Source organism: Dipodascopsis tothii (assembly GCF_038497935.1).
Source record: "Dipodascopsis tothii strain CBS 759.85 unplaced genomic scaffold V1510scaffold_8, whole genome shotgun sequence".
NCBI lineage: Eukaryota > Fungi > Ascomycota > Lipomycetes > Lipomycetales > Lipomycetaceae > Neoaidaea > Neoaidaea tothii.
In genome coordinates this window covers 395,045-421,091 of record NW_027117992.1, presented here as the reverse complement: position 1 = coordinate 421,091, position 26,047 = coordinate 395,045, and the positions used below count along the sequence as shown (strand labels likewise).

The window sequence follows — 26,047 nt, the reverse complement described above, 5'->3', positions numbered from 1 at the left end:
CCGCTCGTCTAGGCCCTGAGTTTATTTTGACAGGCGCTGTCATCTCCACACTCCACCGCAACTACCGATCAGCGGCAGACGGAAGAGTACGTGCAGGGCACTGCAGACCAGGCCGTGCGTGTCCACGGCGGATACCGCACGGCCATCGGCCACGCCCCGTTCATCTAAGCTTACAACCAGTGTCGTCCACGGAAATCGAGGAACCGCTCCTTGCGCTCTTCCAGGAGGACCTCGTGCCTGTGCGAGACGACGTGCTGCACTTTGCAGATGTCAGCTATGCGAGTCTCAAGGCCGGTGTGCTGGACGTGCAGTTTGACGGCGTTCCGATCGCAATTGAGCACGACGGCGGCGCGGCTGGCTGCGGCGGCAAACTGTGGCCTGCGGGCGAACTGCTGTCGCAATATCTGGCACTGGCGCGCACTGACACGTCCAGCATCGCCCATGACGGGTTCTGGAAGCGATGCGAGAGCGGCGCGGGGCGGCCGCTGCGCGTGGTTGAGCTTGGAACGGGCACCGGCCTGGTCGGGTAGGTGGCTTCTCGGACATGCTGACCGCAGACTGGTCGCCGGCAAGGCGTACAAGGCGCAGGCGCCAGAGGGCCGTGACCTGGAGATCTACGCGACGGACCAGGCGTAAGTGGCAACGTGGTGGCGCTGACGGTAGATGCTTGGTCGGACTGGTCGACCGGAACGTCAAGCTCAACGAGCTCGAGGGCATCGTCCACGCAGCCGAGCTCAACTGGGGCGAGCCGGTGCCGGCCGAGATGCAGCGGCCAGACGTCGTGCTGGCCGCAGACTGCGTCTATCTCGAGGCGGCATTTCCGCTGCTCGAGCAGACGCTCCTCGAGCTGACGGACACAGACACGCTGGTGCTGATGGCGTACAAGAAGCGGCGCAAGGCCGACAGCCGGTTCTTCAAGGCGATCCGCAAGCACTTCACCGTGGTCGAGATCCGCGACTACGCCGGCGCCGAGGGCTACCAGCGCCAGGGCGTGTTTCTGTTCCAGCTCATAAGGCGAAAGATGTGAATGTACAGATGCTATATACAAGGCTATTTCCAGTCCTGGGGCCCAGCGGCCGCGTCAGTCGTGTCCGGGTCGTCCGGGCGCACCGAGTCGAGCAGGCGGGTGGCCTCGAGGGCCTGCTCGCGCCAGCTGGCGAGCTGGGCGTCCTCGAGCTTGATGCCGACGTCGAGCTGGCGCGGGAAGAAGACGGCGCCAAACATGGCCGCCTCCTCCTCGGCCACGCGGTCCTCGATCTCCTGGCGCATGCGCAGCCGGTAGAACTCGTAGCGCGCCTTGGTGTAGGCGGCGTCCGTCGTAAGCTGCTCGTTGGCGGTCAGCCAGAGCGTGCGCTGGACGACGCTCTCGCCGTCGAGCGGCTTGTGCTTCTGCTGCATCTGGCTCCAGTCGAGCAGCGCGGCGTCCGCGCCGGTGTTCTCGACGACGACACGCGGCCGCGAGAGCTCCCAGGGGTGCTCGGTGAAGAAGCGCGTGCGGAGCGCGTCCTCGGCGTAGACAATTGGCCGGGGCTTGAACAGCCGCGGCCGGCCGGGCGTCGCGCGCACGCGCTGGCCCGTCACCGGGTCACGCGCGACGACGTGCCGCAGCTGCGTCGTCGGCGGCGTGGCCAGCAGCGCCCGGTACCACACGGGCTCGGCCTTGAGGTGGCCGCTCGAAAGCAGCCGGCTGGTCTTTTGTAGCAGCTTGACGACGTCCTGGTTGCTGGACATGATTGCTGGGTGCTCAATCGTCCTTGGCCGTGCGGGCCGGATCGGGTCTGGGCTGGAGGTGGTCTGCCGAAGGCTCCAAGGCGCTCAGCGGCCTCTGGTGTGTCCGACGGTGCGTGTTTCGGGGCCGTAACGGCCGGCTTTGCTCTCGCCGCTCGACAACCAACACCTGGACAGGCTGGCTGGGAGTATGCAACGCGGGCGGCTGTCTGCGAGTCCGACGTGTGCGCTGCCGACGTGTGCGAGGGAAACCGCGGGCTGGTTTGGGTGCGTGCGGTGGTGTAAAATTTTTCAGTAGTCAAAATCTGTGGCCAGCCAAAGAGAGCCTCCGCAAATGCTATTACGGCGTTTTGGGTGCCTAACGAAAATTATACAAGCGAAGTCGACAGCACCAACCGAAGCCGAGCCATCCACGCTGGAGGCCATCGGCATTCATCCTGACTAGACCCCAGACCGGGCCTGACATAGTGCACGAGAGCGTTGTGCGAAGATGACGGTGGCGTGAACACAGAGAGGACACAAATCGAAATACACAGGTGAGCAGTCGAGCACACGGACTGGCAGCGAGCGGCCAGCGGCAGCAGGCGGTGGCGGCGGCGGCGGCCGGCGGTCGGCAGGACCCGCCGCGGCCGATCGTGCGTGTGCCGCGCCAGCTGCAGCCGCGCTGCCGGGCGTGTTGGCCGTCTGGGCCGGGCTTTCCAGCCAGCAGTGCTGACCGCAGATGTCCCGCCGGCTGGCGTCGCTTCCGCAGATCGACCGGCTGTTTGGCCGGCCCGGCCGCAGCGCGGCCCGGGTCGAGCGGCAGCTCGACCACGAGGTGCGGCGCGGACGGCCGGCGTTCGGCATGCTCTCTTTGGACCGGCCGGACGTCGTCTTTTCGTTCGCCGGCCACGGCGATCACACAGCGCCGGCCACGGCCAACCCGCCGTACGCCAAGGTGCGGCGGGACCGGCTGGCGGTGCGGCGGGCGGCCGTGGCCACGGTGGGGTACCAGCACTTTGCGGCCGCGCTGCGCAAGCGCCTGACGGACGACGCGTTCCGGCGGCTGCACCGGCACTACCTCGAGCTGCCGTGGCCGCGGCCGCTGCACATGCAGCCGCACGACCTGGAGCGGTTCCTGGCGCGCAACACGCAGATCCGGACGGTGACGGACATCGACACGTTCCGGTATCTGTCGCTGCTGGACGACATGAAGGAGTGCAAGATGCCGATCTCGTACCTGGAGTGGTGCCGGGCGCTCGTGCTGCTGACGCTTGGTCCACGCAAGGCGCCAGGCGACCTCGCCGACGCGCTCGCCAAGTTCCGCGAGATGGAGGAGTACGGCATGGTCGCCGACACGGCGCTGCCGTTCAACGCCATGACGTACCTGGCCGTCAAGACCGGGCGCACCGACACCGCTCGCGGCCTGCTCGCCGAGATGGCCCGTCGCGGCATCGAGCCCGACGACTACACAGATCTGAACCGGGCCCGCCTCGCGCGGGCGTGATGTAATATATGTACTATAGACTAGCCCTTACTCTTCTCCTTGTCCACGAACGCCTTGGACAGCGACTTGCCCTCGGAGTCGTCGAACGTCTTGCGGGCCTCGTGGATCTCCTTGGAGAGCCGCTGGAGCTCCTCGACACGGCCGAGCTTTTTGTAGTCCTTGCGGAGGGCGAACTTGAAGTCGTCGACCTTGACCTTGTTGCGGTTGGTCGTGCGGGCCATGCGAGCGGCCTCGTGGCACTGGGTCAGCAGGTCCGGGCGCGACGTACCATGTCGATGATGTAGTCGGTCAGGATGTCCTCGACGATGGCGACGCTCTCGGCAGACGGGTTGGGCGAGTCGCCGTAGGCGTACATGAGCAGCCGGACTGGGTCAGCGGCGCGGGGGGCGGACTTACGGTCGTTCGAGAAGAGGTTGTTGCGCTTGCGCTTGCGCACGATGCCGCTGTCGACGGAAGACATGGCGGGGATCGGGCGCTGCGAGAGGACGCTGCGGTGAGGACGCTGAGCGGGCGCAGAGGCCGGTCGTGCGGCGCGACGATTACCCGGCCCTATAGTTACCCGCCCGCAGAGTTACCCGGAACATCACCACTTTTCCCGCCGCACCGCTCCCTCGACCGCCATCCTGACAATGGTACGTGCGCGCCCGGCCCCGCTAACCGCAGTCGGCCCTGTTCAACTTCCAGTCGCTCCTGCTGGTCATCCTGCTGGTGATCTGCACCGCGACGTACGCGCACCAGGTCGCGCCGGCGATCATGAATCGCAACCAGCACGGGTGAGTCCGCGCCCGGCGGAGGCTGACCGCAGTTTCATGGGCGTCTTCTGGAAGGCGGCCCGCATCGGCGAGCGGCTGAGCCCCTACGTGTCCATCTGCTGCGCGATCATGGCGGTAAGTGCCTGGCGGGCCCGCTGACGCAGGTCTCGCTGTTTCTGCAGTAGATGCATTCAATATATACACTGTACATGCTACGAGAACTCGAAGATCTCGTTCACGCCGTTGGACATGCTGGCGACGCGCTCGGCGCCGACGATGCGCTCCAGCTTCATGGCGTCCCAGCGCGAGAACAGGGCCTTGACGGCCACGTTCTTGACGTCGGTGCCGTCGGCGACGGTGCGCAGCAGGAACCGGCAGATCTCCACGTAGAACCGCGGGTTCTCCGGCAGCGCGTACATGAAGACCGTGTCGGCGCCGCGGACGTCGTAGCGGCGGAAATGGTGCAGGCGCTCGGTGTAGAGCAAGAACTTGCTGGTGCCGTTGACAAAGTACGAGCGCGCGCGGGTGAGATCCGGGACGGACGTGTACTCGCTCGCGGCCGAGAACGTGACGTCCTTGGCGCCGGTCTTGCGGTGGATGCGGAACTCCGAGTCCATGTAGTTGCGCACGCGGACAAAGTCGACGTAGCTCGGGATGAACAGGAGCGTGCCGGCGCTCGAGACGCCGGCCTCGCGGATGAGCGCGGGCAGCGCCTTGACGACGAAGAACTTGAACCGGCGGTCGGCGTCGTCCTGCGGCGTCGGCGAGTACAGCCGGGTGAACTTCTGGGGGATCGGCGCGCCGACGTCGTCGAGCACACCGCCGTAGACCGGCTTGACCTTGAGCCGGCCGGCGACGTTGCGCATGTGGTGCGAGAACAGCGCGTTGATCTCGGGCGCGATGTAGTCGGCCAGCACGATCGTCTGGCGCACGAGCGGCGCGCGCTCGTCCAGGTACCAGCTGCGCAGCCGGCTGAAGTCGCAGTCGTGCGAGTCGCGCGGGATCAGGTTGACGTGCTTGAGCACGTGCGCGACGTGCTGCCAGTTCTGCATCAGCAGCGCGTCCGCCTGGTCGATCACCAGGAGCTCGATCGACGACAGGAAGTCAAAGTCGCGCTTGACGTCGGTCTCGTCGCCGACAATCAGCCGCAGGCCCAGCGGGCTCGCCACGATCACGTCCGAGTTGTAGAACGCTGTGAAGAGCTTGACGCTCTTGCGCGTGAACTTGAGACCCAGCCGGAAATTGTCGTCGTTATTGCCCGAGAAGAGCTCGCGGAAGTCCTCGGGCTTGGACTTGGGCACCTGCGCGTCCGCAAAGTACTCCCCTTCGAAGCGCTTGTGGTTCTCGTTCTGGGGGTTGCCCGAGAGCTTGATCAGCTTCTCGACGAGCCGGTAGCAAGCGTCGCGGGTCGGCAGGAGAACGAGCACTTTCGGCCGCGTGAAGCCCTGGTCGCGGTACTCGACGTCCTCGGTGGCGCCTTTGTCGGCGGCACGCGCCATGTGCGTGTTGTTCTTGATCACCAGGTCCCGCGTCTTGTAGACATGGTTGAGCATGTGCAGGCAGTACAGGTTCTGGAGCTCGTCCGCGTTGCGCACGTTGCGCGACGTAAAGAGCACGTCCTGGTTCGACAGCACCGCCGGTGCCAGAAACGTCTGCAGCGGCGTGAGGCCGGCCGCGCCGCCGGGCTGGCGCTTGACGGCCTTGCGGTTGAGCTCGGCGAACGGCTCGAGCAGTCGGTGCTTGATCTGGCGTCAGTGTGGCCGCGCGTCTGCATACCTTCATGTCGGCCACGCCGCGCGACGGCAGCGCCGTGTGCAATGCCGGCACGTCTGCGTCTCCGGGCGCCGTCAGCACGGCCTTGTGGCCGGGCAGCGCGCTTTTAAGCGGCCGCGGCGTCCATTTAGCGCCCTTGCCGACTGCGTCCGCGAGCGTGTCCAGCACGCCGGCGTCGGGCGCGGCGAAGTGCGTCTGGAACGGGTCCGCGCGGTCGTCCTCGTCGTCGGACCCGGCCACGTCCTCGGTCTCGGCCAGGTCGTCGTTGTTGTCGGCGTCGGCGTCGTCAGCGGGCTCGCCAGCCGCTGGCTGATCCGCGGCTCCGTGCGACCGGGTGTGCCGGGCGGGGCTGTCGTCGACGGCGGCGGGGTCGGCCTGGGTCGCCGGCTCGCCAGCGGCGTCAGCAGCGGGCGCACCGGCGGCCGCGGCCGGCTTGGCCTTGGATCGTCTGGCAGGCTTTTCGGGCTCGGCCGGCTTGAGCAGCGTCAAAAACGCGCTGTAGGCCCGGCGCGAGTCCAGATCGTCGTCGTCCTCGATCAGGGCCGGACGCTTCATCGTGCCGGCAATTTTCGGGGTTTCTGGCCGGGTCGTGGGCGTGCGGCGGCGAAATCGGCTTGGTCGAGGCGCAAAATTTGCTGTCGCAGAAATGCGCTGCGAGTCCAGAGCGCATAACTGCCCAAGTGAGGAGTGGTGGTGCACTTGCAGCCACAACACCCAAAATTCGCGGTTTTGAAACGCTACGCCAGGTTTTGCAAAAAAATTTTTGAGCAAATCTGTCCCTATAGACAGAGAACCAGTTTATAGAAACCCCGTTCAATCGTCGCCAACAGACACAACCATGGAGAGCAAGCGATCGTTCCTTCACCTGACGCGCCCGTCGGGATCGAGCCCGTATGCCGCGACGTCGGCGTCGCCGCTGAACATTGTGATTCAACCGCAGGTAAGACCGCGATCAGACGCGGAGGGCGCGGAGAAGCGGACGGGAAGCACGCGAGACGGCACAGCCAGGGCAGGCAACCGTGTGTGCTGGCTGGCGCTGGCTGGCACCGTCCGCCGCTGGCCGCAGTCCTCCGCCGTCGCCGTCGCCGGCCAGCAGTGCTGACCGCAGTCCCTCTTCTCGATCCTGGACCACTCGCTGCGCTCCAAGGACGACCAGGAGCGAGTGATCGGCACGCTCCTCGGCACGCGTTCGGAGGACGGATCGGAGGTCGAGATCAAGAGCGCGTTCGCGGTCCCCCACTTCGAGTCCGAGTCGCAGGTCGAGATCGACATCGAGTACTACAAGAACATGTACAGCCTGCACCGCCGGGCCAACCCCAAGGAGGTCCTCGTCGGATGGTAGGTGGCCGCGCGGGCCCGCTGACGCCAGGTACGCGACCAGCCACGAGCTCAACCCGCTGAGCGCGCTCATCCAGAGCTTCTTCTCGTCGGCGCCGGACGGAACGTACCCGTTCTCGGCCGTGCACCTGACGATGCAGACCAACCCCGCGCAGGACATTGACGTGCGGACGTACGTGTCGACCGCGGTCGGCGCCACGCCCGAGCCGGAGAACACGCTGTTCGTGCCGGTGCCGTACGAGCTGCGGTACACCGAGGCCGAGCGGTCTGGCCGTAAGTGGACGCGCGCGCAACGCTAACGGCAGTCGAGCTGATCTCGTCGGCCAAGGACCAGGAGTCGCGGTCGGCGTCGGTCGTGAACGACATGCAGAACCTCGAGAAGTCGGTGGCGGAGCTGATCGACATGATCGGCCGGGTGCAGACCTACGTCGAGGGCGTGATCGCGGGCTCGACCCCGGGCTCGGCCGCCATCGGCAAGTTCCTGCTGTCGAACCTGAGCCTGACGCCGCGCCTGGACGCCGAGGAGACCGAGAAGCTGTTCAACGCCCACCTGCAGGACGTCCTGCTGGTCGTGTACCTGAGCAACACGGTCAAGACCCAGATGGAGCTCTTCAACGCGCTGAAACGCACGGCGGCGCTGTCGTCTTAAGCGGTCTACTGTTTGATAATGATTTGCATGGTAAGATAGTACGAGACAAAAGTTAGCGACAATTGAGCCTTTGTTCTGAAGCACGGCCCGCGGCCGGTGCCTGCTCGCGGGCGGCGGTGCTACGTGTGTGCGGCGCTGGCGCCCGCGCGTCCCGCCGGCGTCTTGGCTGGCCGCTTGGCCGGCCGGCCGCCAGGCTGCCTTAGGCAACCAGTCGTCTGACGCCCGCAAACCGCCGTCGCGGCCGCGCCAGCCCCCCGGGCCGCCCCAGCCGCCGCCAGCCGCCCCCACGCCCCCGTAGACACCTCCCCGTAGTGCGTCCGGCCGCAGGCGCGGCCCCGTCGGCCGGCCCAGCCCATAATTGCAGGTTATGGTGTGCTCGTGACGTCCAGCCAAGGTGCGTCAGGCCCATCATCAAATTTTTTCTAAGCCCCAGAGCGCCGGCAGGCAGATTCTTTCCACCAGCGCCCCCTGCGCGCATCCGAATCACACTCGATCGCAGCGGCCAGAGCACGGCCGAGGCGACAGCTCAGCGCGGGCAGGTTTTGGCAGCGGTAGGCCTGCGTGGCCCTCCGGGACGACCAAGGCCAGGCAAGGGCCTTCCCCTCCAGGCGACAGCCCACGCGCGTGGGCGACCCCAGGCGCTCGCACGGGCGCCGGACACGCAGCAGGACCCGCCGACAGCCCCCGGGCGTCCGCGGTCCAGGCAGAGAGCGCAGGGACAGGTGCCGCCGGACGGATGCCCGATCGCATGAGTCCGTTGTGGTATCGGCTGAGCGTGCTCTCCACCAATGCCATCTATCTGGTGCTGATCATCTTCACGATCCCGCTGGCGTTCGACGTCGGCGGCGAGGAGTGCGGGCTGGTAAGTGGGCGCGGGTCGGCCGGGACTGACGCCAGGCGTTCACGCTGACGCTGCTGCTGTTCTACTCGTTCATGGCCACGCTGCGGCTGCTGGCGTGGGGCACCAAGCTGCAGTACGTGACGCAGCTGCTGTATTACTCGCAGCATGTGATCATCCCCTCGCTGTTCATCTTGTTTCTGAACATCTACTCGTCGCCGGAGCACTCGCCGGTGGTGCTGCAGAAGATCATCGTGCCGTGGCGGTTTGCGATGCAGAACTCGACCGCCGGCTTCGCGATCCTCGAGGGCTTCTGCACGCTGCTGGTGATCCAGGCCATCGGCCAGATCTCGCGGTGGCTGGTGAACAACAAGAGCGACTACTGGATGATCACGCTGCTGATCACGTCGGGCGTGCTGATCTCGGGCGCGCTGTACTTTCTGTGGCGGATCTACTCGTTCCCGATCACGATCGGGCCCGGCAACGCGACTCTGATCGGCGTCGTGCTGTCGAGCTCGCTCTTCCTGGGCGTGTACGGCGTGGTGTCGGGCAAGGGCGACGCGATCGAGTCGAGCGTGCTGTTTGCGTACGTGGTCTACTGCCTGTACGAGACGTTCACGGACTTCCAGGTCGCGGACGCGGCGCCGGCGGCGGCCGGCAAGCCCGACTTCCCGCCGTTCCCGCCGGTGATCATGGAGAACTACGCGTCGGTGGTGGCGTCGGTCGCGTCGATCGTGCCCGTGAGCTTCGTGACGATGTTCGAGTTCATCTCGGTCGCGGCCAAGACGATCATCCCGTCGGTCGTGATCTCGCTCATGTACCGGCTGACGGCGTTCTACGCGGCCGCGCGGATCATCCCGGCGATCTCGGCGTCGGTGCGCCAGGACAGCGGCGCGGCGGCCACGGACGCGCCGGTGCGCACGAGCTCGTTCTTCGTTGCGGCCTACGCGCCGTGCGTCCTCATCGCGGTCTACACCCACCTGCTCATGCAGCATTTTGGATACCTGCCGCCGACCACGGCCCTCCTGGGCTGGGAGCTCAACACCTGGGAGCTGTGGTCGTGGGTCAACACGTTCATGACCCTGCTGCTGTACGCGTCCGAGACCGTCTTCAGCAAGGACACGCGGTCGGATCCGCTCACGAGCCACTGGAAGACCGAGTAGGTGGGCCGGCCCGATTTTGATAAAAGTTCTGTTTTGATTCTGGCCGGCGCGCCGGCGGCCGACCATAGACGCGGCGCCGGCCGCACACGTCGCCGGCGCGGCCTCTGTTCTGTATACATCTAATGATAATGTGCATTCATGTATTGCTACCGGCTCTACGGGACAGCGTGCGCTCAGAGTTCGCAATCTCGGCATGGAGACGTGTCTCTCCGAGCTTGACTCTTGTTGCTTTTATCTCATCATTTGCGCGTGTCCAGGCCCTGCACGTTCGACCGTGCTGCAGCGCGCGCGAGCGCCTGCCAGACCTAAAAAGTGGAATCTTCTCGACGCAAGAATAAGCTCCATTGCGTGCAGGCCCGAGGGCGTGAATTGCATGACTATGGCCTGCCGCAGCTCGCAAGCGGCTGCGGCATCTCGTCGAACGGCGCTTGCGCGCCGCGAACTGCGGATCGGTGCGCCAGCCGCCCGGACAGAGACTGCCCGCAGAGATGGCGGCCGGCCGATCCGGCTTACGACCGGAGTTTAACCCGGTGCGTTTCCGCCGCCATCAGAGATGGTTCGTCGACCGGAGACTTTCCCCAAAGCATAGAGCGGCGAGCCGCGTTGTAGGCTTCGATGCAATTTTTTGCGCGAGAAGATCCTGGTGCGGCGGCCGGGCGGCTGGGTCCTTTTATACGAGGCGGTGCTTGGTAGGGTTTTGCGCTTTAGGGTTTGTGCGTGTCGCGCCGCCGCGCGGTTATGCGCGCCGCACGCTGCACGCACTGCGCTCCACGACCGCAATGCAGACGCGATCGCGAAGCGGGATTCTGGCGGCCGGCCTGGCTGCGGGCGGTGCGGCCGGCGGCGCCGGGGCAGCCCGGACGCTGACGCAGACGTTCCGGGTGTCCAAGCCGGTCCAGACGCGCACGGCAGCCAAAACAACCAAGGCCGGCCCGCGGCCGGCGCCGCCTATTCTCGCGGCCTTGGACGTGGTTCAGCAGGCTGGACCGGATGATCCGGCCATCAAGACCGAGTGCGAGACCGTGGCTGCAGTTGCTGCGGCCGCCGCCGCCCGGCCGCCGCCGTTCGTGGCCGATCCGGACGTCATCAAGCGCGAGCTCGTGCCTGAAATTGACCGCACCGTCCTCGTCCAGCCCAAGGGATTCGTGCAGCTGGACGTGCGTGAGCGCGCGATCAAGCACCTGGCTGCCATCGATCCACGGTTTGGGCCGTTCATGCAGTCTACGCCGTGCTCGGTGTTTGACCCGGCCACCATGGAGCAGCCCTTTGATCCGTTCGAATCGCTCGCCTCTAGCATCATCTCACAGCAGGTTTCGGGCGCAGCAGCCCGCAGTATTAAGGCCAAGTTCATTGCGCTGTTCAATGCCGACGGCGGCAGCCGCTTCCCGACGCCTCTGGACGTGGTCTCGCTGGATGGAACCATTCTTCGGACGGCTGGCCTGTCCGGCCGCAAGGCCGAGTACATTCTCGACTTGGCCAGCCGATTCGTGTCGGCCGAGCTGAACGCACACAGCCTGCTGACGGCGTCCGACGACGACGTGATAGCCGCGCTGACCAAGGTCAAGGGCATCGGCGTATGGTCGGCCCAAATGTTTCTGATGTTTTCGCTCAAACGGTCGGACGTGCTGCCGACGGGCGATCTGGGCGTGCAGCGCGGCATGGCACAGTGGGTTGGCCGCAACATTGCCGCCGCCAAGGGCAAGTCCGGCAAGTTCAAGTACATGTCCGAGGCCGACATGATCGCTACCGCGGAGCCTTATCGGCCGTACCGGTCGGTGTTTTGCTGGTACATGTGGCGGGCGGCGGACGTGATCGTGCCGATTGGAGAGGGTACGACGGACGCTCCGGGTGCCAGCTTGGCGCCGGACGCCGTGGCGAAGAAGGCGCGGCCGGCCAAGGCCAAGACGGCGAAATCCAAGTCTGCCGCGCCGGCCATGGAGGCACAGCCAGAGGTCGGTGAGAAACTGGAATAATGCATTTTTGGGGGGCAACAACGAGCTGCGTAGGGCAGGCATCTTCGGGCCGCCAGGGCCTCTGTCGACGGTTCCGTCGACGTTAGCCGTCCTTTGAGCAGGTCGGCGCGCGAGTGGGCCGCCTACAGAGCCTAGCCTCAGCCAGCAAGGCTGTCGCCGGAGGCTATCAATGCGTAGAGCCGCAAGTAGCGGGACTGCGCCTGCGACGACGACTTCGTCGAGGGTAGCCGCGCGTCGGGCAAATCTGTACTCGCGACCGAGTCCGCGAGGCCCACCGCCGACGGAGGCTCCGCCAGAGGCTCGCACTACAAGCCGCCGCGCGACCAACCTGTGTCGCAAAGTCGCCGCCGGCTCGTCACAGCATATAGCCGCATATAGCCGCGGCGGGGCGCTCGGGCGCCGCACGTGTTGCGGCTCAATTGCGCCGCACGGCGCGCGGCGCGCGCCGCACCGCGTGCGGCTCGCGCGCACGGCCGCACGCTCCGGGCCGCGGCTCCCACGCGCCCGCTCGCGCCGCGCCGTGCGCCCACGTCCCGGGCCGGTGTCCGCACGCGTAGACGGGCGTGCACGACCGCCAGGGCCGGGCGGGCCGTGTCGCCGGCGACCGCGTTGACTAGCGAGGGGCAACACGTCGAATTTTTCCCACGATTTTTTCTCACCAACGACACTCGCGCGTGAGTGATCAGGGCTTCGACAACGATCCAGGATCGGGGCCATCCAACCAGACCATCAATCGACAGCGGCGAGTCGCAACCGTCTACGGCAGTAGGCGGCAGACCAGTACGGGCCGGAGATCGGTGCAGGGGCCCAGGCAGGCAGCACAAGAGAAGTCGATAGAAGCCATCAGGGCGCACACAGCGTGAGAGCGGCAGGACAGAGCACACAGGATGTCTCTGTTTGGACAGAGCACGTCGACGGTGGCGCCGTCGAAGGGCACGGCGGCGGACCTGGCGAACGACCGGGACGTGACGTCGCCGCCGGAAGACTCGATTTCGGACATGTCATTCTCGCCAACGGCGGACTTTCTGGCGGTAGCATCGTGGGACAAGAAGGTGCGGATCTACGAGGTGTCGCCGAACGGAGACTCGCAGGGCAAGGCCATGTACGAGCACCAGGGCCCGGTGCTGAGCGTGCACTGGTCCAAGGACGGCACGAAGCTGGTGTCGGGCGGATGCGACAAGGCCGCGCGGCTGTACGACCTGCAGACGGGCCAGGCGACGCAGATCGCGGCGCACGACGCGGCGATCAAGGGCGTGCGGTTCGTGGACGCGGGCAACAGCGGCAGCCAGATGGTGGCGACCGGGTCGTGGGACAAGACGCTGCGGTACTGGGACCTGCGGTCGCCGACGCCGGTGTCGACGGTGCAGCTGCCGGAGCGCGTGTACGCGATGGACGCGGCGCAGAAGCTGCTGGTCGTGGGCACGGCCGAGCGGCACCTGTGCGTGTTTGACCTCAACAACCCCGGCACGATCTTCAAGACGATGCAGTCGCAGCTCAAGTGGCAGATGCGCACGATCGCGTGCCTGCCGACGGGCAACGGCTTCGCCGTCGGCAGCGTCGAGGGCCGCTGCGCGATCCAGTACGTCGAGGACCGCGACCAGGCCAAGTTCGGCTTCTCGTTCAAGTGCCACCGCGACCCGTCCAACCCGGTGCCGCGGTCCGAGGTCAAGGTCTCGGCGCTCAACGCCATCGTGTTCCACCCGCAGTACGGCACCTTCTGCACCGTCGGCTCCGACGGCACCTTCCACTTCTGGGACAAGGACACCAAGCACCGCCTCAAGTTCCACTCGGTGCCCATGAACCCGACCATCTCCTCGGCGGCCTTCAACCGCACGGGCTCCATTTTCGCCTACGCGCTCTCGTACGACTGGAGCAAGGTACGTGCGCGCCCGCGCAAGCTGACGCCAGGGCCACCAGATGAACAACCCACAGTACCCGAACGTAATCCGACTGCATCCCACGGCCGATGATGAGGTACGCTCCCGCCGCAGCGTACGCTAACAGCCAGGTCAAGGGCCGCCCGGTCAAGAAGAGATAACCGCCCAGACACTCAGTTTTGTAAATCAACGCAGGCCGACGACGCGCCGTCGTCTTGGGCGCTGGCCTTTGTCCTGGCTCGGCTGCGCGTTGGGCATAGATCAAGATTGTACTATTAGCTGCCGAATCATTAGTTGAATTGCCGGCTGTGGCGGCGCTGGGGGCGGTGCCCGGCGCAGGAGCGCGCCGAGGGGCGCCCGGCGGCGACTCCGGCGGGTCGCCGCGGGCGGGAGCGCGGCCCGAGCCGCACGCCGTGCGGCTCGCAGTGGCCGCCCGCGCCGCACGCCGTGCGGCGCGCACGTGCCAGGCACCGCCGCATGCCGTGCGGCGCACCTCTCCACGACCGCACTCTACCGACCACCACATCATGACCGCCGCCGTCGTCGTCGGACCGGCCGCGCTGGCAGCGGCCGTGCGCCGTGCATCTGCCCGCCTCGCGGGCGCGTTTGGCGCCCGCTCCCCGCGGCTGCGGCCGCCCGCGCGCTTTTTCTCGACGCCGGCCCGGCCAGCCTTCGAGACCGCCGTCGTCGTCTCGCAGTCGACAGATCCCCATTTCAACCTCGCGCTCGAAGACTACCTCTTCCAGGCGTACTCGCCGTCGCGCGACGAGGCCGGTCAGCGTGTGCTGCGCAAGCAGATGCTGTTCTACATCAACCGGCCGTGCGTCGTCATCGGGCGCAACCAGAACCCGTGGCGCGAGACCAACGTGGACGGCCTCCGGCGGCACGGCATCCCGCTCATCCGGCGCAAGTCCGGCGGCGGCACGGTGTTCCACGATCTCGGCAACGTCAACTACTCGGTGATGATGCCCAGCGAGTGTTTCGACCGCGACGAGCACGCGCAAATGATCTGCGACGCAATCAATCCGCTCCTGGCGGCCCCGTCGCGGCCGGCCGGCACACGCACGTCGGTCTCGGTCAACGCGCGTCACGACATCGTGGACGGCGCGGGCCGCAAGGTGTCTGGCTCCGCGTACAAGCTGCAGCGCGGCAAATCGTACCACCACGGAACCATGCTCCTCAACAGCAAGCTCGCGGACCTGTCGGCGATGCTCAAGCGCGACGACAGCGACGGCATGGGCCACGTCGACGGCGCCGGCGTCTTGAGCGTGCGGTCGCCGGTGGCCAACCTGGAGCTGGACGGCGCCGATTTCATCGGCCGGGTCTCGGCACGGTTCCAGGAGCTGTACGCAGCCTCGCCCGGCGCCGCGCGGCTCGTGGACGAGCAGTCGCTGACGCCCGACGAGGCCGCCAAGATCGAGCCGCGCGTGGCCGAGCTGCGGAGCTGGGACTGGTCGTTCGGCTCGTCGCCGTCGTTTACGCACACGATCGAGTCGGAGATGGGCTACGCCAAGTTCAAGGTCTCCGGCGGCAAGGTGGCTGAGGTGGAGACAAGCGTGGCGGCGGTTGCGGCCGCGGCCGGGCAGCTGATCGGGCGCAAGTACGTCGGGGCCGAGCTGGCGCAGAGCGTGCTGGCGGACGGGGCGGTCGCGCAATGGCTGGCGCGCGTGATCTAGGCATCAAAACAAGGTCGTTTTCTAGAATACATGTTGTACATATCGTACGGGACGCTGATCATGAAAGGTCCATAAAGTCGGTCGACAGCGAGGGGTCGAGGTCGAGATCGGCGCCGAGATCGTAGTCGCCGACGTCGCCGACGTCGTCGAGGCCGAGGTCGTCGCCGAGGGCGGCGTCAAGGTCGTTTTGAGGGGCGGAGGGGTCGTTGGGGACGCCGAGAGCGGCCATGTCGACGTCGAGGCCGCCGTCGGAGCCGAGGGAGGCGTCGAGGGAGGCGTCGAGGGCGTCGGTGCCAAGGTCGGCGGCCAGGTCGGCGCCGAGATCGGCGCCGAGGTCGGCTGCGAGGTCGGCGCTGAGGTCGGCGCCGGCGGACACGTCGACGGCGGCGGTCATGTCGACCTCGGCGGGCATGTCGACGTCGGTGGGGAGGTCGGAGTCGGCGTGGAGGTCGGCGGAGGCGTCGGCGGAGGCGTCGGGCTCGGCGGAGGGCTTGGCGGACGCGCTGGCGGACGAGCTGGCGGACGCGTTGGCGGACGCCGCGGGCTCGGCAGCTGCCGTCGGCTCGGCCGCGCCCTCGGCCGCCGGCTCGGCCGGCTGCTCGGCCGGCTCGGCCGGCTCCAAGGCCATCTCGACGTCGGCCACGCCCTCGCCCTCGCCCTCGCCCTCGCCCTCGCCTGCGGCCCCGTCCGGCCGCCCCGTCAGCTCCGCCACAGACACGGTCTCGACCTTGGCCTTGATCTTGTCGATCACCTCGCGCTCCATGTCAGTGAACTGGCGCTTGTCGGACGTGTCCAGCTGCTTCAGCGCCCACAGCAGCGACAGGCGGTTCGGGCACACCACGACCAGGACCAGCGAGACCACAATGTTCATGGTGTAGTCGCGCATGGCCGACGTAGACTCGCCCACGATCTGGCGCACGAGCAGCTGCAGCATCGACTTGACACCAAACACGCGCACGGCCAGCGGCATCAGCGCCGCGTGGTAGATCGGCGGGTTCATGTTCTGGCCCTGGTCCAGCACCTGGGCCCAGCCGGCCAGGGACGCGATCTGGCGGCGGATGAACGGGCGCAGGGCGGCCGACCGGTGCAGCTCGTCGATGCGGATCATCGGGCGGAACGCCAGGTGCGGCGTCAGCAGCTCGAGCATGCCGCCCACGTTGACCGCGTCGACCGCGGCCGGCTGGTCCTTGAGCACGTCCTGGATGCAGTTGTAGACCGGCAGCGCGCACAGGTTGAGCACGATGCGGTGCACGGCCTGGGCCTCGTCCGACAGCGCCGGCGGCAGCAGGAACGCCTGCAGGATCTGCAGCGGCACGGCCAGGTCGCGCTGGACCCACATGTGGTTGGTGATCCAGTGCAGAGCGCCCACGAGCGACGGCAGCAGGAACGGCTGGAGAAAGTACTCGAGGCCGCCCTTGAGGGTGTCGAGGTCGAGCACGTTGCGAGCGCAGGCGTGGACGGACTGCTGGAAGAGCGTGGGCACGAGCAGGAAGTAGTCCTTGGGCGAGCACGAGCGCATGAGCTCGTCCGAGATGCCGTTGGAGTCGTAGAGCGCCATGATCCAGCCGCCGAGGAGGTCCGAGATGTCCTGCTCGAGCGACTCGACCGTGAGCGCGGCCGACGACGAGGCGACGAAGCGCAGGCAGAACGAGTCGGGGCCGAGGTCGCCGAGGTCGGCGGGGTCGAGCGAGAAGTGCAGGACAAAGGACAGCACGAGCAGGAGGACGAGGCCAAAGTCGGTGTAGCTGTCCTGGAAGTTCTCCTCGTCGTCGTAGTTCCAGCCGTCGAGGCAGCGGGCGAGGGGCTCGAGGTACTCGTGCGGCTCGTGGTAGAGCAGGAGCGCGTCCAGGACGGCGGTGTTGAGCGCGAGCGCCTGGCAGAGGAAGCGCAGCTTGAACGTGTCGCGCTGGGCGGCCCACGTCTGGACGAGCTGGACGACGGCGTCGGCGCGGAGGGCCTGCGTGGCGCAGGACGCGGTCTCGAGGGCCGCGACGAAGGCGGCGAGCGCGGCCTCGGGCTCGGGGTCGTCGGCGAGCGCGGCCACGGCCGCGGCGACGTCGAAGGGCTCCTCCGGCGGCGGCAGCTCGACCGCGCCGGCGCCGCCGAGCACGCGGTCGACGGCGCCGGCGTCCAGCAGGCCGACCGCGGCCAGCGAGTGCAGGAAGCTCTGGCGGATGTCGGCGGGCGTCGTCTGGAGCGACGAGAACATCATGTCGATGTCGTTCTGGCCGTCGTCGCCGTTCACCAGCGCCAGCACCGCGTCGTCCACCGACAGCAGCGGCCGGCGCAGCGCAAACTCGTACGTGGCCGGCGCGATCGCCGGCAGCAGGTCGCGGAAGACGAGCGGCAGCTTGTTGACCACGAACGTCTTCCACAGCGCGGCCTTGGGCTTGTTCTGCTTCATGAGCGCCATGGCCAGGCAGTCGAACGCGGTGGTGACGAGGTCGGCGATGACCACGGCGGCGGCCTCGTGCTCGCACGCCAGCCGCACGTAGTGCGTGAACCGGCGCGACGCCACCTGCGGCCGCCGGTCCATCAGGTCCTCGAGCCAGATCAGCCGGCCGGCGCGCGAGTTCTGGCCGAAGCCGATGATGCCCAGCACGCCCGCGGCGGTGGCGGGCGCGGCCGCGGCGGCGTCCGCGTCCGGGCGCTCCGTCAGCGGGTCCAGCCGCGCGGCCAGGCCCGGGTTGGTCACCGCCAGGAAGTCCACGAACGCGGCCAGGCGCCGCTTGAACGCCGCCGCCGGCGCGCCGCCCTCGCTCAGCGTGTGCGCGACCGCCGGGTGCTCGACCACGGCGCCCACGAACCGCGCCAGCACGTCGCGGCGGGCCTCGGCCGCGTCCGGCTCGTGCGCCGCGCCCGCGGCCGCCACGCGGTCCATGTACGCGGCCAGCTCGGCCGTCAGGCGCGCGGCCTCGGCCTCCGGCCCGGCGCTCACGACCTTCGCCACCGGCACCAGCGCCTCGAGCACCCAGATCTCGAGCTCGGGCGCGGCCGACGTCTGCAGCTCGGCCAGCACGTCTGCCAGGTGCAGCGGCGAGCCCGGCAGCAGCACGATGTCGACCAGGTACTGCCGGAAGAGCTCGTCGATGCCGCACGTCACGGGCGGCTCCAGCAGCGATCCTGCGGTCAGCGCGGGCCATCGCGGCGCACCTACTTGCCAGCAGCCGCGAGTCAACGTCGCCGGCGTGTTTGACGTACTGCTGGACGAGCTGGGTGAACTGGACGTGAGCAATCGCCGGCAGAGCCGTACCTGGGCGCTTGATAGCCTGCGGCGCAGACACAGCCGGAAGAAGTCGACGAAGGACGGCAGGGCGGCCGCCCTGCCGCTGGAGCCTGTGGTCATTGTGCCGTGGATTGTCCAAAGCCGGCCACGACGGCGTCGACGGTGGATGGAGTCGCTTGGGGTCGGCCAGGGCGTCCGTCGTCGTGATCGCGCGGATTTGGAGGTTAGGATCGCGAGTTTTGACGCCAGCCGACGGCCGCGACACCGCATCAGCCATCGACCGCGCCCGCGAATCCGATCGATTGAGCGCGCACCGGGACCGGCACGAGCGCGGCCTGACGAGCCGGACAAGACGAGTGATGTCGCTGTACGGGTCGGTGCCGCCGCCCGGCACCGACCAGGCCGACGGCCTGGCCGGGCTGTACGCGAGCCTGGACGGCGCGGCGACGGCGACGGCGGCGACGACGGCGCCGGCGGCCGGGCCGGCGCCGCCGGAGGAGCGCGCGGAGACCGCGGAGGAGACACAGCAGCGGCTGCTGGCCGCAGGTACGTGGACACGGGGCCGATCTGACGCCAGCACTTCAGTTCCAGCCACTGCCGCGACGACAGCCGGCGCCGGCGCCGAAGAAACCGCTGGCGGGCGTGGTGGCCATGGCCGGGCCGGTGCGGGCGCGGCCGGCCGCGCGCGCGCCGGCGCCGGTGGTCCAGGACAAGGCTACGGTGGAGGCGCTGACGGCCGAGGACGAGGAAGAGGCGCCGGCGCCGCGCGTGCGCAAGCGTCGGAAGCAGCGCGAGCAGCCGACGGTGCTGGACTGGGACGACGACTACGATCCGGCGCGGCCAAACAACTACGAGGAGTTCAAGGCCAGCGACGAGGCGTTTGTGGAGGACGAGGACTGGCGACAATACTTGCTGGAGCTCAAGGCGGGCGGGCCGACGTCGGCGGGATCGGCGGGATCGCGGTCGCCGCTGTCGCGGTCGGCGTCGCCGCGGCCGCTGCGGTTTGCGCCGCCGACGGAGCTGGCGGAGCCGGCTGAGCCGCACGAGCCGCACGAGCCGCACGAACCTGCGCCACCGGCCGCGCCACCGGCCGAGCCACCGGCCGACGGCCCCGTCGACGCGGCCACCATCTCCCGCCAGGCCGTGCTCTACGACGTGCCCGCGGCCGAGATCGAGGCCGAGCTGGCGTCGGCCGAAACCGAGGCCGAGGCCGCGCCGTCCGCCCAGGCCGTGTCCAAGCAGACATTCGCCGAGCGGCTCATGACCAAGTACGGCTGGACGCCGGGGTCCGGGCTCGGCTCTGCCGGCGACGGCATCGTGCGGCCGCTGCGCGTGGCCGCCGACAAGAAAAACAAGGGCTACGGCAAGATCGTGGGCGGCGGACGGGCCCGCAAAAATTAGCGCGTGCGTCAGATAGTCAACAGGCCCTGGAACCAAAACAGCCAGTCGGCGAAGCCGATGCGGGCGCGCTCGCGGCCGTAGCGGGCGGCCGCGGCCAGCTCGGCGACCGCGCGCCGCGGGTGCCACGCCGGCAGCGCGGCCGCGCGCTCGCGGTCCTCGTCGTAGACGGTCAGGGCGCAGTAGCGGGCCATGATCAGGAATGTGCGCTCGGGCCCCAGTGTCGTGTGCAGGCCCTCGTCGAGCGCGCGGGTGAGGTCGTTTGTCTTGAGCAGCAGCAGCACCACGCGCGGCAGGCCGGCCAGCATCTGCATGAGCCCCGGCACGAGCCCGTCTTTGAGCGCCGCCGACATGCGCTTCATCTCGTCTGGCGAGCGGCGCTGGCGCAGCACGGCCGGGTCGCGCTCGACGTCGCTCCAGTTGCGGCCGGTGATGGCGCTCGCAAAGAGCGGGAACTGCGCCTCCGTGATGCCGCCAAACGCGCGCGCGTGCGCGCGCATGCCCGCCAGGTCGCCGTCGACCACGGCCAGCCAGAACTTGGCGTAGTCGCGCCGCAGCGCGGTCGGCACCTCGCGGTACAGGCCGTGGTCGTAGAGCACGATCTCAAAGTTGTGGCCGCGGCGCCACCACGGGCCGCGCTCGGCGCGCGGGACCGCGCGGATCGCCAGGTTGCCGCCGTGCGGGTCGCAGTGGATGTAGCCGCCGGGCGCGAAGATCATGGTGTTGAAGATGTGCGACAGGCACACCGAGACCTGGTTGCGCGAGATGCCGTGGCGGTCCAGGAACGCGACGTCGTCTGGCCGCGCGCCGGCGATGTACTCCATGACCAGGATCCGCGGCTCCGCCCACATGACGCGCGGCACGCGCAGCGCGGTCGTGCCCTTCATGTCGCGGAAGTAGGCCGCCGTGCGCTCGGCGTTGCGCGCCTCGTTGCGGAAGTCCAGCTCGACAAAGATCGACGAGTCGAGCTCCTCGTACAGCCACGTCATCGGGTACTCGGGGAAGAACCGGTCCATGGCCTTGAACACGAGCCCGGTGAGCTTGACGTCCAGCGGGATGTACTCGGCGAGCGACGGGTGCTGCAGCTTGACCGCCACCGTCTCGCCTGTCGCGCGCAGCACCGCCCGGTGCACCTGCGCCAGCGACGCAGTCCCCAACGGCTCGGGCTCGAACTCCGAAAAGAGCTCGTCCAGGCTCTGGCCCATGTCGTCCTGCACCATTTGCCGGATGCTCTCGAGCGACGACACCGGGCACTGGTCCTGCAGCGGCACAAACGTCTCGGTCCACTCGGGCGGCAGCAGGTACTGCAGCGCGCTCAGGTGCTGGCCGAGCTTGATGTACACGCCCGCGTTGGCCGACAGTACCTTGTACGTGCGGTCCGCGCATCGCTGGTGGCACGCCGACAGCGCCGTCTGCTGCTCGGCCGCGTTCACGTACGTCTTGTTGAGCGTCGTCCGGTAGTCGTCGAAGCACTGCGCCGCCGCGACCACGATCCGCGAGCTTCGCTCCGACACCGTGACCGCGTGCGAAAACATGTCCTGCACGTCCACGTAGAAGTAGGACGCGCCGCCAGTCAGTGACAGCCCAGAGAAGACCGCGAGCGCGAGCGCGCCGCGGCCGGGCATCCCCCGCGGCCGCGGGCCGCTGCCGAACCGTCGCCGCGGGCCGCTGCGTGCGCCCAAGGCCATCCGCCGCCCGGTCGTGCACTGGCCTAGCCGGCCGGGGGCCGCAGCCGCCAGCCGTCGTCCAAATACCGCGAGCATGTCGATTCACTCGCCGTGGCCTGCGTGCGTTGGTGTCGTCCGAGTCTCGCGTGGTCGTGTCGGGAGCTGGCGAATCCCGTCACCGTTTTGTGTCTCGGCCGGACTTTGCCGCACGACCCGGCGAGTGAACGACACTCCGCGACCCAACACCGCCGGACATCACGACAGCGACCTTGCACGATCTGCCGGCGGTGATGTGTCTACCTGCGAGCCGTGTGACTGCTCTCTCAGGACCGGGGCCAGCCGCCGTGCAGCGCATGATCTACCGGTCTGTTGGGCACTCGGGCCTGTGGCGGTGCAGCTCGTGGGGGGCACGCGCCGTGCTCTGCCACCTACACCTCGCGACGCCTGCCAGACGCACTGCCAGAGCCGACCGGCCTCTACAGAGCCGCCGCCGGGGACTCATCCGTCCGTGAATCCGTGCCTCCGGCGGCGGCCACGTCGGGGTATCTGGCGATCGGAGAGAGACAGACAGACTCGTGGCGCCGTGGCACAGCGCATGCCTCGTGTAACAGTACGTCCACCTGCGTAGACCCGACCCAGAGGCCTGGGTGCCACAGAGCCATTGGCCAGTCCAGCAGGGTTGTGCCGAGGCGCTGCCGAGCATTGGCTGAGCCATTGACCCGACGTGGAAGGTAGCGGACACGCCCCATAGTGGACGGCAGACTGCCATAGTGGACAGCGTTTCAGCGTAGTGGACAGTCGGCCGGCAGCACATACAGCCGACGGCGCTCGCACAGCCCAAACAGTGCACCCAGTGGACCGCGAGCTACAATCGGTCTGTCCTCTCGACCGACCCACGCCCCTCGCGACCGGCCCACGCCACTCTCGTCCACTGCCGGCATCCGCGTCCACTGCTCTCGTTCCACCACAGTTCTCAATTATCTTCAATTCAGTCTATAAGCCCATTCCTGCTCTCTATTTCGGCACGCGAACGGCGCAGGCAAACTGGAGTCAGCACGGCCACCCTCGTACTTACGTCGTAGACCTGGGCGTTGTCCCAGTCCCACACGCCGGCGGTCGTGTAGACGTCCTCCTTGAGGATGGCAATAAGCTCCTCCTTGGACTCGGCCTTGAAGGTCATGACAGAGCCCTTGAACGTCGGCGGGTTCTTGTCGGACGCGATGGGGTCGTCCAGGTAGGCGCCTAGGTCAGCGGGCTCGGCCACGGACTCACCTCCCATGGTCATGATGCCGCGGCTCTCGAGCGACTTGACGTTGGCCAGGTGCTCAGTGCGCACAGACACGCGCTTTTCGACGGTGCCCGGGAGGTCGGGGATGATAACAACGTAGTCGTTGGCCATTGTTGCGGTGGTGGAGAAACGATAGACTGCAGAAAGTGGCCGGTGGAGGCCGCTGAAGTAGTGTGGGGACCGCAAGGTCCCACGAGGCAGACGGCAGAACATGGCGCAGACAGACGCGGCTCGGCTATGGGTCGGCGAAAACGGTCAGGCGATCGATGGCTAGGGCCGGGCTTGGGCGATGGCTCGGGGGACAGGCACGGCGCGATTAGAAACGGGCCGGGGAGAAAGTGCTGGGGGCCGGGCCGGCCGGGCGGCCACTTTGGCCGACGCCGGCGACACAGCCGACCCGGCCGGCGCCGACCGGCCAGCAAAGAACGCGCGCGCCGACCGGAGCACGTCTGCCGTCGGCAGTGGTGGCGTGGGCGCCATGCGCGAGCGAATCCAGGCCGGCAGTTTGTCGCGGATGCGCTCCTGCGCGTACCGCACGTCCACAAACACAATCACGGCGTAGTCGTTGGCGTGGCGGATACCGCGGCCGATCGACTGGTTGACCGCACGCATGCACAGGTTCTCGTAGTTGTCCTGGGCGGCGGCGGCGGCCGTGCGGGCGGCGGCGGCCGCGTCCGCCCCGGCCGCCAGCTCGCGGTCGCGCACGGTCTGCTCGACGTACCGCCGCCGCACGACCATCTCGGCCGAGCGCGCGTTGGGGAACGGCAGGCCGACCATGACGACCGCACGCGCGAGGTCATCCGCGAAGTTGATGCCCTCGGACATCTTGCCGCCGACGACGGCCATTAGGAGGGCGCCGGGCGACGCGGCCACCTCGGCCGCGTACGCAGCCAGCACGGCGTCGACCGACCCGGTGCGCGGCTCGGCAAAGATGCGCTTGCGTCGCTCGATTTGCGCCCACAGCGACGCGCCGCCGGGAGCGGTTCGTTGCCAGACCTTGGCCACCATGTCCGCGTACGCGTAGCTCGGAAAGAACACGACCACGCCCTTGGGCACGACGGCCACCAGATTGACCAGAGCACGGCCAAGCTCGTCGATCTGGGCGTCTGCCGCCCGGCGGTCGAACGTGAACGAGAACTCGAGCCCGGTCGGGCCGCGGCCGAGCACCCACGCGTCCAAATTGGCCCGGGGGATGACGTGGTCGCACGACAACAGCGAGATCTGCTCGTGCGGTACGTACGGAAACAGAAAGTCGAGGTAGTCCTGGACCGGGGACATGGTGCCGCCGGCGAGGATCACTGCCCGGGCATCTTCCACGACCGACCGGAAGTGGTAAGACGCGTCGAGGAGCATATACCGCAGCCGCCGTTCGCCCTCTTTGGTGCGCTCGTAGAAGACCTTGCCCTCGGCCGACGGGTTCATGAGCGTGAGCAGGAACGCCAGGATGCGTGAGAGTGTTGGGATGCCATCGGGATCGTCTGTGGACGGCGGTTTGTCGACTGCAGCAGACTCGCCGGGCGTAGCGGCCACATGTTCCGCATACCGCTCGACCTTTCGGGCCAGCCGGCTGCGCTCCAGGTACGCCTCGAGCTTGTAGACGTTAATTGTGTCTGCCGCGCCGGCCTGGAGCAAGTCTGCGTGGGCAAGCTCGGCGCCAGAGGGTTGGTCCAGCGTAGTCAGGGCGTTTTCGAGTACAGCCAGCAGTTTGGCGATTTGTGCGACGTGCACACGGTTGCCGCCATTGAGTCGGCGGCTGAACTTGGCCAGATACACGTCCACGGCGCGGCGCGAGCGCGAGATGTCCTGGAGCGAAACCGAGATCGAAAATAGGCCGGTGAGGGTGTCGAGCAGGTTATGGGCCTCGTCGATGATCACGATCTGGTCTTTCAGCGAGATGCCCAGCACACGCCGCGCGGCCGGCTGAAGCAGCAGCGGGTATGGCAGTGTCACGATCTCGGCTGGCGGGACCGTGTCGCGGGCGCCGTAGTATGGACAGACGCCGGTCGCACGGCCCACTTCGGCCAGGTCCTCGATATCGCGGACGTCAGCCTGTGGTCAGCGAAGTCGCGAGGAGACTCACCAGCGCACGGTCGCGAAACGCTCGTGCACGCACGCGGTCAGCCGCGTCGCGCGGATTCACGTGAAACGAGCATTCGCCGGCCGTGACCAGCTCGGAGCAGCGGTCGTTGACGTCGGCGGCCGTGCGCAGCCGCGACACCCGCGGATGCACGCACAGCTGGCGTCGGGCACCGAGAGGCGTCTGGCGCGCGGTAGCCCGGTCACCGGTGGCCGTCGGAAACTTGACCAGCTTGAGCTGCTGCGAGAACTGGCTGAGCTGCGAGTGCGTCCGAGATGCAAAGAAGATCTTGACGGGCTCGGTCAGATCGGGATCGTCGTCGGCGCCACCGCCAGCCAGCTGGCGCAGGAGCGCCTGCACGTCGGCAGCAACTGTTGCCGCGTGCTCGGCCTGCTCGTCGGGTGCGTTGGCGGCGTCGTCGGCCACCAAAAACTCGTCGTCGGGGTCGGCGACTTTCTGGGGTCAGCGCGGAAGCAAGCTCACATACACTCCGTTTAGTGCGGACGACGGTGCCAACACGAGCGCGGGCAGCATCACGGGCCTCCTCGGCGCGTGCGCGCTCGTCACGCTCGGCCAGGGCACGCTGCCGGTCGGCTCGGGCCTGCTGACGGGCCTCGGCGTGGGCCTTGCGCACCCACTCGGGTTCGCCGGCGCCAGCGTCGGCGTCGGTCTCGTCCTCGTGGGTGCGCAGCCACGTCATCGACCCACAGATCAGTGATAGGGACTTGCCAGTGCCTGGGTCAGTGGGAGCACGCGGCGACATACCTGTGGGCGACTCAAAGATGCCGATTTTGCGGCCTTCAATGGCGTCGTAGACGGCGTCCATGAACTTCCGCTGGATCTCATACGGCTGGTACGGATGATAGTACTCGCGCGCCTCGGGCGATTCGCCGGGGAGGGCGTCCGTCGGGCGGGCCATGGTCGAAGGCGTTGAGCGACGGACGTGGCGAGAAACGCGGTTGAGGACGCGTGAGCACGTGATATGGTCCGTGCGCTGTCTAGTGCGGCCGGGCGCCAGCCACTGTGCGGCGGTCGCACGAGTGACACAAAAGGCGCTGTCAATGGCTGATCCGCGACTTGCTGGCGATTGCGGCACGTGTGTGACCGCCTGGCGGCGGCTACATGGCCTTGGTTATGT

General features: G+C 67.8%; 17 protein-coding genes across 17 annotated transcripts; 10 read left to right on the top strand and 7 right to left on the bottom strand.

Annotated features, from left to right (window-relative positions):
* Window positions 1-23: 23 nt before the first annotated feature.
* On the top strand, window positions 24-1,061 carry V1510DRAFT_414059 (putative methyltransferase-domain-containing protein). The gene is made up of 4 exons (XM_066933344.1): window positions 24-86; window positions 181-526; window positions 558-632; window positions 664-1,061. Coding segments are annotated over exons 1-4 (786 nt in total). The 5' UTR covers window positions 24-85; the 3' UTR covers window positions 1,028-1,061.
* On the bottom strand, window positions 877-2,083 carry V1510DRAFT_414055 (mitochondrial 37S ribosomal protein mS23). The gene has a single exon (XM_066933343.1). It carries the CDS (start codon window positions 1,729-1,731, stop codon window positions 1,051-1,053), a length of 681 nt encoding a protein of 226 aa, XP_066790190.1. The 5' UTR covers window positions 1,732-2,083; the 3' UTR covers window positions 877-1,050.
* A 406-nt stretch (window positions 2,084-2,489) lies between these two features.
* V1510DRAFT_414053 (uncharacterized protein) lies at window positions 2,490-3,250 on the top strand. Its single transcript, XM_066933342.1, has one exon. The coding sequence runs from the start codon at window positions 2,573-2,575 to the stop codon at window positions 3,212-3,214; it is 642 nt and encodes a 213-aa protein (XP_066790189.1). The 5' UTR covers window positions 2,490-2,572; the 3' UTR covers window positions 3,215-3,250.
* On the bottom strand, window positions 3,186-3,715 carry V1510DRAFT_414051 (transcription initiation factor IID, 18kD subunit-domain-containing protein). Its single transcript, XM_066933341.1, has 3 exons — window positions 3,611-3,715; window positions 3,483-3,580; window positions 3,186-3,453 (listed from the first exon to the last, which is right to left on the bottom strand). Exons 1-3 carry the CDS (start codon window positions 3,672-3,674, stop codon window positions 3,235-3,237), a joined length of 381 nt encoding a protein of 126 aa, XP_066790188.1. The 5' UTR covers window positions 3,675-3,715; the 3' UTR covers window positions 3,186-3,234.
* Window positions 3,716-3,843: 128 nt separating this feature from the next.
* V1510DRAFT_402125 (DUF1242-domain-containing protein) lies at window positions 3,844-4,151 on the top strand (the record flags this gene model as incomplete). Its single annotated transcript, XM_066932082.1, has 4 exons — window positions 3,844-3,846; window positions 3,878-3,987; window positions 4,020-4,101; window positions 4,131-4,151. 4 exons carry the CDS (start codon window positions 3,844-3,846, stop codon window positions 4,149-4,151), a joined length of 216 nt encoding a protein of 71 aa, XP_066790187.1.
* On the bottom strand, window positions 4,138-6,481 carry V1510DRAFT_375739 (uncharacterized protein). The gene is made up of 2 exons (XM_066931550.1): window positions 5,743-6,481; window positions 4,138-5,711 (listed from the first exon to the last, which is right to left on the bottom strand). The coding sequence occupies exons 1-2, from the start codon at window positions 6,292-6,294 to the stop codon at window positions 4,179-4,181; spliced, it is 2,085 nt and encodes a 694-aa protein (XP_066790186.1). The 5' UTR covers window positions 6,295-6,481; the 3' UTR covers window positions 4,138-4,178.
* V1510DRAFT_414048 (uncharacterized protein) lies at window positions 6,434-7,806 on the top strand. The gene is made up of 4 exons (XM_066933340.1): window positions 6,434-6,679; window positions 6,848-7,077; window positions 7,109-7,350; window positions 7,383-7,806. The coding sequence occupies exons 1-4, from the start codon at window positions 6,578-6,580 to the stop codon at window positions 7,724-7,726; spliced, it is 918 nt and encodes a 305-aa protein (XP_066790185.1). The 5' UTR covers window positions 6,434-6,577; the 3' UTR covers window positions 7,727-7,806.
* A 246-nt stretch (window positions 7,807-8,052) lies between these two features.
* V1510DRAFT_414043 (ICE2-domain-containing protein) lies at window positions 8,053-9,870 on the top strand. Its single transcript, XM_066933339.1, has 3 exons — window positions 8,053-8,120; window positions 8,160-8,588; window positions 8,624-9,870. Exons 2-3 carry the CDS (start codon window positions 8,463-8,465, stop codon window positions 9,725-9,727), a joined length of 1,230 nt encoding a protein of 409 aa, XP_066790184.1. The 5' UTR covers window positions 8,053-8,120; window positions 8,160-8,462; the 3' UTR covers window positions 9,728-9,870.
* Window positions 9,871-10,503: 633 nt separating this feature from the next.
* V1510DRAFT_414038 (HhH-GPD family base excision DNA repair protein) lies at window positions 10,504-11,718 on the top strand (the record flags this gene model as incomplete). The annotated part of the gene is made up of 1 exon (XM_066933338.1): window positions 10,504-11,718. The coding sequence occupies one exon, from the start codon at window positions 10,507-10,509 to the stop codon at window positions 11,698-11,700; it is 1,194 nt and encodes a 397-aa protein (XP_066790183.1). The 3' UTR covers window positions 11,701-11,718.
* Window positions 11,719-12,235: 517 nt separating this feature from the next.
* On the top strand, window positions 12,236-13,876 carry V1510DRAFT_414036 (WD40-repeat-containing domain protein). Its single transcript, XM_066933337.1, has 3 exons — window positions 12,236-13,577; window positions 13,609-13,674; window positions 13,709-13,876. The coding sequence occupies exons 1-3, from the start codon at window positions 12,588-12,590 to the stop codon at window positions 13,736-13,738; spliced, it is 1,086 nt and encodes a 361-aa protein (XP_066790182.1). The 5' UTR covers window positions 12,236-12,587; the 3' UTR covers window positions 13,739-13,876.
* Window positions 13,877-14,097: 221 nt separating this feature from the next.
* Window positions 14,098-15,282, top strand: V1510DRAFT_322937 (uncharacterized protein). Its single transcript, XM_066930787.1, has one exon. The coding sequence runs from the start codon at window positions 14,105-14,107 to the stop codon at window positions 15,251-15,253; it is 1,149 nt and encodes a 382-aa protein (XP_066790181.1). The 5' UTR covers window positions 14,098-14,104; the 3' UTR covers window positions 15,254-15,282.
* Window positions 15,283-16,364: 1,082 nt separating this feature from the next.
* Window positions 16,365-17,789, bottom strand: V1510DRAFT_362690 (mediator complex, subunit Med5; the record flags this gene model as incomplete). The annotated part of the gene is made up of 1 exon (XM_066931099.1): window positions 16,365-17,789. A coding segment is annotated over one exon (1,425 nt), but the record flags the coding sequence as incomplete, so codon positions are not given.
* Window positions 17,790-18,177: 388 nt separating this feature from the next.
* On the top strand, window positions 18,178-19,224 carry V1510DRAFT_322799 (uncharacterized protein). The gene has a single exon (XM_066930786.1). It carries the CDS (start codon window positions 18,310-18,312, stop codon window positions 19,048-19,050), a length of 741 nt encoding a protein of 246 aa, XP_066790179.1. The 5' UTR covers window positions 18,178-18,309; the 3' UTR covers window positions 19,051-19,224.
* Window positions 18,958-19,920, top strand: V1510DRAFT_414029 (uncharacterized protein). The gene has a single exon (XM_066933336.1). It carries the CDS (start codon window positions 19,131-19,133, stop codon window positions 19,878-19,880), a length of 750 nt encoding a protein of 249 aa, XP_066790178.1. The 5' UTR covers window positions 18,958-19,130; the 3' UTR covers window positions 19,881-19,920.
* Window positions 19,889-21,502, bottom strand: V1510DRAFT_402116 (ABC1 family-domain-containing protein; the record flags this gene model as incomplete). Its single annotated transcript, XM_066932081.1, has 1 exon — window positions 19,889-21,502. One exon carries the CDS (start codon window positions 21,500-21,502, stop codon window positions 19,889-19,891), a length of 1,614 nt encoding a protein of 537 aa, XP_066790177.1.
* Window positions 21,503-22,558: 1,056 nt separating this feature from the next.
* Window positions 22,559-22,943, bottom strand: V1510DRAFT_402115 (uncharacterized protein; the record flags this gene model as incomplete). The annotated part of the gene is made up of 3 exons (XM_066932080.1): window positions 22,559-22,588; window positions 22,620-22,786; window positions 22,817-22,943. 3 exons carry the CDS (start codon window positions 22,941-22,943, stop codon window positions 22,559-22,561), a joined length of 324 nt encoding a protein of 107 aa, XP_066790176.1.
* A 159-nt stretch (window positions 22,944-23,102) lies between these two features.
* On the bottom strand, window positions 23,103-25,828 carry V1510DRAFT_402114 (helicase C-terminal domain-containing protein; the record flags this gene model as incomplete). Its single annotated transcript, XM_066932079.1, has 4 exons — window positions 23,103-24,881; window positions 24,913-25,365; window positions 25,397-25,644; window positions 25,675-25,828. The coding sequence occupies 4 exons, from the start codon at window positions 25,826-25,828 to the stop codon at window positions 23,103-23,105; spliced, it is 2,634 nt and encodes an 877-aa protein (XP_066790175.1).
* Window positions 25,829-26,047: the final 219 nt, after the last annotated feature.

Coding starts and splice junctions, on each gene's coding strand:
- V1510DRAFT_414059 (XM_066933344.1), top strand. Junction 527..557: donor ACGGGCACCGGCCTGGTCGG/GTAGGTGGCTTC, acceptor TGCTGACCGCAG/ACTGGTCGCCGGCAAGGCGT. Junction 633..663: donor ATCTACGCGACGGACCAGGC/GTAAGTGGCAAC, acceptor CGCTGACGGTAG/ATGCTTGGTCGGACTGGTCG.
- V1510DRAFT_414043 (XM_066933339.1), top strand. CDS start 8,463: ATGCCCGATCGCATGAGTCCGTTGTGGTATCGGCTGAGCGTGCTCTCC. Junction 8,589..8,623: donor GCGGCGAGGAGTGCGGGCTG/GTAAGTGGGCGC, acceptor GACTGACGCCAG/GCGTTCACGCTGACGCTGCT.
- V1510DRAFT_322799 (XM_066930786.1), top strand. CDS start 18,310: ATGTCGACCAGGTACTGCCGGAAGAGCTCGTCGATGCCGCACGTCACG.
- V1510DRAFT_375739 (XM_066931550.1), bottom strand. CDS start 6,294: ATGAAGCGTCCGGCCCTGATCGAGGACGACGACGATCTGGACTCGCGC. Junction 5,712..5,742: donor GCGGCGTGGCCGACATGAAG/GTATGCAGACGC, acceptor CACTGACGCCAG/ATCAAGCACCGACTGCTCGA.
- V1510DRAFT_414053 (XM_066933342.1), top strand. CDS start 2,573: ATGCTCTCTTTGGACCGGCCGGACGTCGTCTTTTCGTTCGCCGGCCAC.
- V1510DRAFT_414036 (XM_066933337.1), top strand. CDS start 12,588: ATGTCTCTGTTTGGACAGAGCACGTCGACGGTGGCGCCGTCGAAGGGC. Junction 13,578..13,608: donor TCTCGTACGACTGGAGCAAG/GTACGTGCGCGC, acceptor AGCTGACGCCAG/GGCCACCAGATGAACAACCC. Junction 13,675..13,708: donor ATCCCACGGCCGATGATGAG/GTACGCTCCCGC, acceptor GCTAACAGCCAG/GTCAAGGGCCGCCCGGTCAA.
- V1510DRAFT_414029 (XM_066933336.1), top strand. CDS start 19,131: ATGGCCGGGCCGGTGCGGGCGCGGCCGGCCGCGCGCGCGCCGGCGCCG.
- V1510DRAFT_322937 (XM_066930787.1), top strand. CDS start 14,105: ATGACCGCCGCCGTCGTCGTCGGACCGGCCGCGCTGGCAGCGGCCGTG.
- V1510DRAFT_414048 (XM_066933340.1), top strand. CDS start 6,578: ATGGAGAGCAAGCGATCGTTCCTTCACCTGACGCGCCCGTCGGGATCG. Junction 6,680..6,847: donor ACATTGTGATTCAACCGCAG/GTAAGACCGCGA, acceptor TGCTGACCGCAG/TCCCTCTTCTCGATCCTGGA. Junction 7,351..7,382: donor CGAGGCCGAGCGGTCTGGCC/GTAAGTGGACGC, acceptor CGCTAACGGCAG/TCGAGCTGATCTCGTCGGCC.
- V1510DRAFT_414051 (XM_066933341.1), bottom strand. CDS start 3,674: ATGTCTTCCGTCGACAGCGGCATCGTGCGCAAGCGCAAGCGCAACAAC. Junction 3,581..3,610: donor CAACCTCTTCTCGAACGACC/GTAAGTCCGCCC, acceptor CCGCTGACCCAG/TCCGGCTGCTCATGTACGCC. Junction 3,454..3,482: donor CCGACTACATCATCGACATG/GTACGTCGCGCC, acceptor CTGCTGACCCAG/TGCCACGAGGCCGCTCGCAT.
- V1510DRAFT_414055 (XM_066933343.1), bottom strand. CDS start 1,731: ATGTCCAGCAACCAGGACGTCGTCAAGCTGCTACAAAAGACCAGCCGG.